The sequence below is a fragment of the Conger conger genome, chromosome 1 (assembly GCF_963514075.1).
Source record: "Conger conger chromosome 1, fConCon1.1, whole genome shotgun sequence".
In the NCBI taxonomy this organism is placed as follows: Eukaryota; Metazoa; Chordata; class Actinopteri; order Anguilliformes; family Congridae; genus Conger; species Conger conger.
In genome coordinates, this window is record NC_083760.1 from 94740643 (window position 1) to 94751265 (window position 10623).

General features: G+C 44.7%; 2 protein-coding genes across 3 annotated transcripts in view; both read right to left on the bottom strand.

The window, feature by feature from the left end:
* LOC133134125 (peflin-like) overlaps positions 1–741 on the bottom strand; it is an 8665-nt gene extending 7924 nt beyond the window's left edge. For both annotated transcript variants that reach the window (XR_009709251.1, XM_061250563.1), the window contains exon 1: positions 626–741. Coding sequence is in view for 1 of the 2 variants with exons in the window: in XM_061250563.1 (XP_061106547.1) it covers positions 626–646 (21 nt within the window). In the remaining variant the exon portion in view is untranslated. The remainder of the gene's footprint in view (positions 1–625) is intronic.
* A 2545-nt stretch (positions 742–3286) lies between these two features.
* Positions 3287–9327, bottom strand: LOC133129409 (gap junction beta-4 protein-like). The gene is made up of 2 exons (XM_061243483.1): positions 8705–9327; positions 3287–5041 (listed from the first exon to the last, which is right to left on the bottom strand). The coding sequence occupies exon 2, from the start codon at positions 5003–5005 to the stop codon at positions 4169–4171; it is 837 nt and encodes a 278-aa protein (XP_061099467.1). The 5' UTR covers positions 5006–5041; positions 8705–9327; the 3' UTR covers positions 3287–4168.
* Between the last annotated feature and the right edge of the window lie 1296 nt (positions 9328–10623).

Here is a 10623-nt window from a genome sequence, read left to right on the forward strand (position 1 = left end):
TGTTGTTTGTATCATTATAATCATTCTGTTTGTTTGGGCGTCTGCTAATACTGAATTTAAATGGAGCCACAACACAATTTGGATAAGACTGAGAAGCAATTGTCAAACCGGAAAACGAATTAAAAAGCAGTTCACGGGTAGAAAGTGGTTCGTCCGAGAAACCGTGTACACAAGTAATAGAAACTAATGAAAGACGTGATATTTTCCCTAAGCAAAGAGCACAGCTCGATAGTGTTCTAAACCGTAAGACAAACTGAAACCAAAATAGCAAACTTGGCTAACGTTAAGAAATAAACTTCACAGACATTACGATCACCAGTGAGCCATTAGTCCGAATGTATCTGCTTGGCGTACTAAAATGACATTGATCCGGAAAAAATGGAATTAACGTTAGGTTAACTTTATTTCCTACCGTTTAAGTTAGCTAAATCACTCGGGAACATCACTAGCTAACCAGACTCGAATGAGTAACTCATCAAATATTGATATAAATGAGAGAATATGTTAAATTGCACTAAAACACACAAGCAATTCCTGCATTTTATTGGTTACTTGAAAACAAAAATGAACATTAAGCTTACTTTAAAACTAGTAAACTTTTACTACCAGGAAGCAATATTCTTACCTGTCCGTAGTGAAAACTCATTTCCAGTACAAATGTCTTGGCGATGACGTGTTTTTGACGTATAATAAACGAGCGTATTTTTGAATATTACTGGAGATAGATAACGTCTGTCAAATGTACGACTACGATACGTCTCTATGATTGGTGGGATAGTTAGGGGCGTTTTCAGTTTTTTTATTTTAGGGCGTTGCCGGTATTGTCAAAGACGAACAGCGTCGCCAATGGGAAAACGAGGTGTGTTTTTGTCGGGACCGGTTATGAAAAGTTTCTCTTCGGACTGAACTGAGGAGTTGGAAAATATGACGCATGCAACATGTACAGCCCATTTTAAGTGCTCAAACAATGTAGCCTGGTGGGTAAAATAGATTACATTACATTACATAGCCCAGTTAAGACGGATTCAAACGTCGTAGCTAGAAATAATTTAATATTTTGACACGAGCGATTTACGAACGCACTCATTCAGAAGCTATAAAGTTACAGGTCTATCCAAATACTGTTATTAGCGGGCAACCCTGTTATATATGTAATATTCAAGACAAATGATGATAATTGAACGATACAAAATAGGTCATACTGCATACTAAATAGGCTACAGCAAGTTTGCGTCAAAGTTATTTTACATTTCCGATAAAATTATTTTCCGCTCAGATATGACGCCACTCTTTGTTTTAGAAGACTGCATTTATCATCATGTATATATTATGACGCAAATCGTTCAGTCTATAAGCACTCACATTTCAGTCCGGTTTTGAGGCGGAATGTTGTTTGGGATCTTCAGCCGCGACCATTGTGTTTCGGAGTCGTGACTCACGGGTGACTCGGCGAGGAACAATGCATCGAAATTGGGCAATCGGTTTAATTCAGCTGTTCCGTGTGGGAAATGTCATTTGTGGCGGAGCATAGTCACAAGGCCATTTCGATGGGGACCTCTCTCAAATTCTTTCACTTTGCAGTTTGTCCGGGTTTTTTTCTAAATAAAACAAGTGCATATTTTTTGGTACATGTCATTTTTTCCCCCAGGGATATCTGTGACCGCGAAACCCAATTACATTACACAACAAAGCATTTAGCAGACGCTCTTATCCAGAGCGACGTACAACGAAGTGTAGATCGAACACAGGGACAAGTGTGTTGAGGACCCGAGAGGAAAGTACGGTTCCGAGTCCTCGCGTGACCATACAGATACAATTGGAACCAATAATGGGGTTTCATGAATAGAGACATGCTTAAATGTTGGTGTACAACAAAGGGTCACATTTAACAATAGGTATATGAATCCGGATTAACTAATGTACTTGTTAACATTAATTACTGATGGACAAATTCATTTATTAAGCATTAAAATATTTTCATTTGTTAATGCATTTGTTAACAACCAACTAATCTATTTGTACATGAATATTTAGCAAACCATTGGATGAACTTATAATTCGTTAACCAATCACAAATAGATTCATTTACTTTTTTATTCTAATTTGAATTGGCAATAACTAATGTAGTTACAGAGTTGATAAGGAGAACGATAAAGAATAACACACAGTCTGGTTCGCAAATGTTTATTTCAAAAAGGTCATAAATAGACACGCATTGGATAGACCAGCAGTACAAAAATATTGATTTTGATATAATGTTATATAAGTTTCGCCTGAGATCACATTGCAGCTGTTCGTTATTCACATGTTCAGCTGATGAGAAACTGGCATTGTGCTGTACAGTGCGCGGTTTGTGCCGGGACTATTCACCCACGGGGCCTTTGTGTGATGTTGTGCGCAGGTACGAGGGAGTGGCGTTAAACACAACCTTTGGGGCAGGCTGGGACAGGTGCAGTCCTCCAGTGGAAGACTATTGCATAAGTTATAGCCTATTTGTAAGTATATATTTGTATTTATGTATATACACATTTGGGCTCTGTACTCTAGAATATTGGATTTGAAATTACACTATGAACATGAGGTTAAAGTGGAGACGATGGTTAGCCTTAATTTGTGAATATTTACATCTGTAGCAAGTGATCCACGGAGGAATTACAGCCCTGTATTGGACAACAGGAGGTGACAGATCACATTTATGTGATCTTGCATGTAAATATAGGCAGAGAGAAACAAGCTCGTATTTTCATTGCGTTAGTTTTTCTCAAGCTGGTATCTGTGTGTGTGTGTCTGTGGGTGTGTGTGAGAGCTCTGTCTGTGTGTCTCTGTCTGTGTGTGTGTGTGTGAGCTACAGGTGACTCATCTGCTCCTGTAGCTGCTTGCCCTGTGCGTTGAGCTCTGTCTGTGTGTGTGTACGTGAGCTCTGTCTGTGTGTGTGTGTGTGTGTGTGTGTACTTGGTTGGTATTGGTGTGTGTGTGTCAGTGTGAGTGTAGGTGTGTGTGTGTGTGGGTGTAGTTGTGTGTGTGTGTCTGTGTGTGTGTGTGCGTGTGTGTGTGTGTGAGTGTGGGTGTAGATGTGTGTGTGTGTTGGTGTAGGTCTGTGTGAGTGTGTGTGTGTGCATGTGTGTGTGTGCGTGCGTGCGTGTGTGTGCGAGTGTGTGTCTGTGTGTGTGTGTGTGTGTGTGTGTGAGTGTGTGTGTGTGTGTGTGTGTGTGTGCGAGTGTGTGTGTGTGTGTGTGAGTGTGTGTGTGTGTGTGTGTGTGCGAGTGTGTGTGTGTGTGTGTGCGAGTGTGTGTGTGTGTGTGTGTGTGCGAGTGTGTGTGTGTGTGTGTGCTTCAGTCTGTTGGGAGTGCTCCCGTTGTGCGGCTGCTTCAGCAGGATGAAGACGCTAAATGAGAAAATCGATGCGTAAACGGAGCCAGTTCATCTCGGGGCTTGGGAAACGGCGTAATGCAATTACTTTTTATCTGTGATTTATTTTTTGTTGTGTTTCTCTCTAATTTGGGCCCATGTGTCTCCGTGTGTCCCATCGCTCTGAAAGGGCTCCTCGACTTTCCAAGATTCCTCCTTCTTCGCTCCACGGCCCTGCTTCGGAGTGGCACAGACTGCAGTCCTGAGGCTGACCAAAGGGGGGCGCTGTTATATAACTAGAGCGGAGTTTGGGTCCAGGCCACGGAGCGCATCTCACACCCTGAGTGTTCTCAGGACCGCCCACCCTGCGGCCATTAGACACTGTCAATCACAGCTACTGCAGAGCTGTGAAGATGATCTGCGGGTTTCTGTCCGTGAGATTATCCCGATATATCACTGCATCTTCTGGTCCCAGCGCTCCGAACACCAATAAAAAAACAAACAGAGAGACAGAGAGAGAGAGAGAGAGAGAGAGCGAGCAACTCTGTGGGAACTGAACCCTCCAACAGTGCTTTGAGTGAAACTTAAAACCAAACAAACAAACAAACGAACACAAAATGAAAATAAAATGTGCACCTTATAGAAAGGCAATTAAAAAATTAAAAGAATTATGAAAAATGTTGTTTATCCCTGTGTAGTTTCACTGTCTGTTCCAGACCCGCTCAAAAGAAATATATTGTTTATTGTGTTCAAGTTTTTCATTTTTTGCACTGATGCAGCACATCCCCCCGCCCCCGATCCTCGTTCCGATTGGCCGGCCCTACGCCATCTTCCCGGTCGCCGTGGCGGCCTCCTCGCTCTTGAGCTTGTCGCCGGCGGCGACGCCGCAGGTGGGCGGGGCCCGGGCGGGGGCGGCGGGGTCCAGCAGGGTGTACACGGAGCGCGGGCGGGAGAGGTTGGTGATGCCGTGCCGCTCGGCGAACAGCAGCTGCTCGTTCTCGTGCCGGACGCGCAGCATCTTGTGGCAGCGCTTGCCCACCAGGTACATCATCTCGCACAGGCACATCAGGATGCAGATGGCCGAGGACGCCACCATGAAGATGGTGAAGATCTTCTTCTCCGTGGGCCGGGAGATGAAGCAGTCCACCGTGTTGGGGCAGGGCGCCAGCGCGCACTTGGACAGGCGCGGCATGTCGTAGCCCTCGTAGATGTAGTACAGGATGTAGAGGAAGGCGGCGTCGAACGTGGCCTTGAACACCAGGCTCAGCAGGTAGGTCCACCACAGGCCGCCGCGCTTCTTGCCCGGGTTGGCGTACAGGTGCCCGCCGGGGTTCACCGCCACGTACTTCTTGTCGCGCTCCTCGCGGTACTTGACGTGCGCCACCACCATGAGCGACGGGCAGGTGACGAAGATGAGCTGCAGGGCCCACAGGCGGATGTGCGAGATGGGGAAGATGCTGTCGTAGCACACGTTGGTGCAGCCGGGCTGCCGCGTGTTGCAGACGAAGTCCTTGTTGTCGTCGCCCCACACGCGCTGCGCCGCCACCACGAACACCAGCACGCGGAACACGAACACCATGGACAGCCAGACGCGCCCGAACACCGTGGAGTACTTGTTCACCCCGCTCAGGAGGCTCTCGAGAGCCGACCAGTTCATCTCTGCGACGGGACGGGGGCACTCGGGTCCCGAAACCTGGGGGGAGAGGCAGTCAGAGTCAGTAGAGCGCTACCGGGGGCAGCCTGTAGTCTAGTGGCTAAAGTGCCTGCAGCCTAGCGGCTAAGGTGCCTATAGCCTAGCAGCTAAGGTGACTGTAGCCTAGTGTCTAAGGTGCCTGTAGCCCTGGTGGCTAAGGTGCCTGTAGCCCTAGTGGCTAAGGCGCCTGTAGTCTAGTGGCTAAGGTGCTTGTAGTATAGTGGCTAATGTGCCTGTAGTCTAGTGGCTAAGGTGCCTGTAGCCCTGGTGGCTAAGGTGCCTGTAGTCTAGTGGCTAAGGTGCCTGTAGTCTAGCGGCTAAGGTGCCTATAGCCTAGCGGCTAAGGTGTCTGTAGCCTAGTGGCTAAGGTGTCTGTAGTCTAGTGTCTAAGGTGCCTGTAGCCATGGTGGCTAAGGTGCCTGTAGTCTAGTGGCTAAGGTGCCTGTAGCCTAGCGGCTAAGGTGTCTTTAGCCTAGCGGCTAAGGTGCCTGTAGTCTAGTGGCTAAGGTGCCTGTAGTCTAGTGGCTAGGGTGCCTGTAGTCTAGTGGCTAAGGTGCCTGTAGCCTTGTGGCTAAGGTGCCTGTAGTCTAGTGGCTAAGGTGGCTGTAGTCTAGGGGCTAAGGTGCATGACTGGCAGATAAATTGGCACTTGACACAAACTGAGGTACAGTGAGTAACATTGAAACCAAAATTAAAACAAAGACCTATTATAGTTAATTACCAGTTGTGTTATCTTCTTGATGTAGAATTTTGTTTCTTCTGTATGTTTATTCTAGTTCAGTGTAATCGCCTGCCAACTGTTATGTCGGTTTATGCTTTGACAGTGTAAGTGTACACTTGCCGTGCCAGTAAAGCTCATTTGAATTTGAATTTGAATATGCAGGGAGACCCAAAACACTGACAGAGAGATGGCAGGATTAATACAGAGCATCGCAAGTCTTTGAACCTTGTTTTTACGCTTACAAATCTCTCAAGTAGAAACTATTTGCTCATTTTAGGTTGAGAAATGACATTTTCTTGCCCCATTGGCAAATCTTGAAATAGGTCAAACTGTCTAACCTCACTGGCAATATCTTTGTCTTCGGCGTTCAGCAAAAAAGTAATAGACGTAAGATTTTAAGCCTGAAATACTTGTTGAGATTGACTTCTTTTGTGTTTTTCTGCAGTGATCGTGTGTCAAACTCAGGAGTTTCAAGTGTCTTTTTCCAAAGAATGAGAATGAAGGGAAGAAATAAAGAAAGACTCCTTCAAGAGAACAAGCCACTGCTGATGCTGAATCAATCCATCAGTCAATCAATCCGTCCATCCATCAATAAATCCATCAATCACATTGGTGATGCAGCACATTTTAAAGAGGATTTGGTGCAATACCTGTGACAGTTTCACTGACACGTCTCCCTTCAGCGAGCCTCAATCAGGCTTTTTATATCATTTTTTATCACATCTTTTTAAAAATGTCAGGGACTGCCAGGAAGTGAGGGGAATAATTTAGCATGGGGAATGACTGGAGCATTAAAACAGTGGGCTTAAACTATAAACCTGACTCATTAAACATGCAGTTATTTCTGCTCTCTCCTTTTATTTAACTTTGTTTCTGAAGTTCTCAGCTGTTTCGGGTTCAGGCCTTGGCCCAGCAGTGGTAGCCACTTAGCAGAGCTTGTGGGTTTCTAAAGCAGAGCTTGTGGGTTTCTAAAGCAGAGCACCTGTAACACCTGTTTGCTTCCTCAGGCCAGCGTTAATGCCTGTGTGAGCATCCACATTATAATGCCTTTGTGCAGTGTACAGGTGTGAGGGTGTGTCCAGCCACTGGGCACAAATCCTCTCCTACCACCACAAGGGTTTGTGGAGGCCTGGCTTTTTCTCTTGTGGTTTTTGAGGGATTGGTTACAACTGATTTTGATCACGTTTTCTTTTTATTTATTTGTTAGTGTTAGTAAGCTGTGAGCAGGATGTAATTGTAGTTTTTTTGTTGCTTTTTGTCAGGAAGAGTCTGTGCATGCCTGGAGGATGGAGCGGGAAGTCTGGACGTATCAGAAGTGCGTTTTTATAAGCTATGATTTATGAAGTTTTCAAGGGAGTGACCTGCAGATTATCTGCTCTCTGTTAACGTCCTTTGTGTGACTCCAGGTTCTGAACAAAAGGGAACGTGCGTGGCAGATTCTTTCATGGTCATTTCAAATTAAATTTCTTTTAGTTTTTTAAAACTATTATTTATTTTTTGAGAGGTATGTGTGAAAAGCTGTCCCTGGAGATCTTGATAATTGGAATAGTGTTTGGAGCCTCCCACACAAAACTGTGGAAGCTTTTAACCGCATATATTACCCAAGGGAGAGAGGGATTTATAGACACAGAATCATTTATGTGTTGATTTGCTCTTGTTGTGGTTGTGAATATATTAGCTATTCATTATTATTATTGCTGTCATTTAATTTTTTATGTGTTTGTTATCTGTATTTATGAGATTTTTGTATTGTCATTGTTTATATATAAATAGTCATTTATCTCAATATTTAGTTTGACCTCTGTAGGCTTATCAATATCTGCAACATGTATTTCCAAACAACAATCCAATAATGCAACTTGAATTTGAGAGGGAGAGTGTGTGTGTCTGTGTCTACATATGTGTGTGTACGTGTTTGTATGTGTGTATGTTTTTGTGTGTGAGCATGTATATATGTCCTTGTGTGTATGTCTGTGTGTGTCTGTGAGTGTGTGTGTGTGTGTGTAGTGTTTGTATGTGTGTGTATGTGTGTATATGTGTGTCTATGTGTGTGTAGTGTGTGTGTGTGTATGTCTGTAGTGTGTGTGTGAGTGTTTGTGTGTGTGTGTGTGTGTAGTGTGTGTGTGTGTGTCTGTAGTGTGTGTGTGTGTGTGTGTGTGTGTGTGTTTGTGTGTGTGTGTGTGTGTGTGTGTTGTGTGTGTGTGTGTGTTGTGTGTGTGTGTAAAAGCTCCACTGTTCTGTGTTTTCTCTTCCTAATTATAATATCAGATAATATCACTCATCTTAGAGTTTCCATAGAAACCATTTCCTGTACCTTTTTTGAAGATTCCTTCCCTGTTATATTCTGTCTGGTGAGCCAGGTAATTACTGAGAGAATTCCAATTATCATCGTTGTTATCATTTTTTAAAATGTATTTTAAGGTCAAAGCAAAGTTAAGAGAAGGTAAAACTAATGTTTTTATGAGGTGTCCTGAATGACCAATTATTTAAAATTAATTTAAAACGTACAGCTTTCATTCTTTGTTGATTAATTCATATCAACCTAAACATAATCTTCATAAACGTCCTTTATTTATATTTATTTCATATTCAGCACACAACAACTTTTAAATTCAAGAATTAAATTCTGGAGTGGGAATCAAAAACATCCTTCACATTTGTACAAAGTGACAAAGTTACTAATACATTAATCGGATAGTTAGAAAAACCATTATTATCCCATTATTCTCTTGTTTATGAATCAGTATGACAGTCTGAGGGACTTTCCCAACTAAGACTCCATATTGTTCATTTAGCATTTAGCCACCGGAAACCGTGTCTACCCACACAACGCTTTACTCTTTATTAGAGAACACATCCTTTAAAACACAACTCCCCCACTCTGGCAGTGTTTAGGGACTGAAATGTAAAGTGAAAAAGGTACGATATGAAAATGGGCTTACCTGGGAGTGAGAGAGTCTTCCGGAAGGAAAGTATAAAGTGTGGAGCAGGTAAAAGTTGGAGTGAAAACAACAGCGTCCGTACAGAGAGGATGATCTCGCTACTCTGGAAAAAAAAACCTGTCAAACCTGCTTGGAGGGCGGAGCTTAGCTCACCTTGGGGGAGTGTAGAACACACACACACACACACACACACTCACACAAACTCCTACCCACACACACACAGACACACACACTCACACACTCACACAAACTCCTACCCACACACACACTCACACACACACTTTCTCACTCACAGACACAAACTCCTACCCACACAAACACTCTCACACACACACACTTTCTCACTCACTCACACAAACTCCTACCCACACACACACAGACACACACAAACTCTCACACGCACACTTTCTCACTCACACACACAAACTCCTACCCACACACACACACGCACACACACTCACACACACACACACACACACACTCACACAAACTCCTACCCACACACACACAGACACACACCCACTCTCACACACACACTTTCTCACTCACACACACACACACACACACACACACACACACACTCTCTCTCTCTCTCTCTCTCTCTCTCTCTCACAAACACACACACACAAACTCCTACCCACACACATACACTCACACACATTTTCTCTCACACACTCACTCACACACACACACACACACACACACACACACGCTCTCACACACACACACACACGCCCCTCCCATAGGCTCGTGGGCAGGGCTGGGCGGGGCCTGGTATTCATGACGCTGAAGATGGACGCGCAGATCAGACAGGAATGTGCCACTCCCTCCTGCTGAGCGTCAGACAAGATGGGGCTCGCACGGAAAGCTCCGCCATTGCAAAACCACACCTTCATTTCTCCTTCATTTATCTCCCTCTCACTCTCCCTCTCTCCCTCTCTGCCCCAGTCTCTTTCTCTCTCTCCCACTCTCTTTTCCTCTCTCTGTCTCTCTCCCCCTCTCTGCCCCTCTCTCCCTCTGTCCTCTCTCCCAGAGAACGTTCTGCAGACTGATTCAGAAGGGATAGGGTGAGGGTGACTGAGACTACATGCAAGGGGACAGGTACAGAGGTCTGAATTAGTCATTCTTCCTGATATTTTGTTATTAGAGGCGGGTGTAAAATCTTTTGAAAATAGTGAGGGGTGGGGGTAGAAGTGATGTTTCTGTGTGAGGGTGAGGCCTGGGATTGGTTAGTACTGAAGCTAAGCTGGCCTCGGATTGGTTAGTACTGAAGCTAAGCAGGCCCCGGATTGGTTAGTACTGAAGCTAAGGAGGGCAGGGATTGGTTAGCGCTGAAACTAAGCAGAGCTGTGATTGATTAGTACTGCAGCTAAGCAGAGCTGGTTTTGGATAGTTGTTGTTAGTACTCTGACTCTGGTGTTGTTGGGATGGTTAGTGCTGTGTTCAGCTCCGGTGCTGTGTGAGGCCGTTCTGCTGTACCCTGCCTTGGGGCCACTCTGAGTTGAGGTGTGCAGGAGGTCTTGCAGGTGAGCACACACTCTCAGGTGTCTGTCAGAGCGGTGCAGAAGTGTGCTGCTCGTGTGCGAAATCAGAGTCTCTGTGCTGCTGCCATCTCAGCAACATGAAATATTAATGTTCATCTGCCGTCTCTCTCTTTCTCTCCCTCTCTCTATCTCTTTTCTCACTCCCCCTCTCTCTCTCTCCCTTTCTCTCTCTCTCAATTCAATCATGCTTTATCTGACTGTATACAAACAATATTGCCAAAGCAATTAACAATAACACCCCCCCCCCACTCTCTCTTAAGTTGTATGTCTCCTTTATAGTTGTTATAATAAAGCAGAATCAATAGAATATCTCTCTCCCTCTCTCTCTGTGTCTCTCTCTCTCCCTCTCCCTCTATCTCTCTGTCCCTATCTCTT

What these genes read in the sequence shown, in the direction of transcription:
- LOC133129409 (XM_061243483.1), bottom strand. Translation starts at nt 5,005, where the DNA reads ATGAACTGGTCGGCTCTCGAGAGCCTCCTGAGCGGGGTGAACAAGTAC.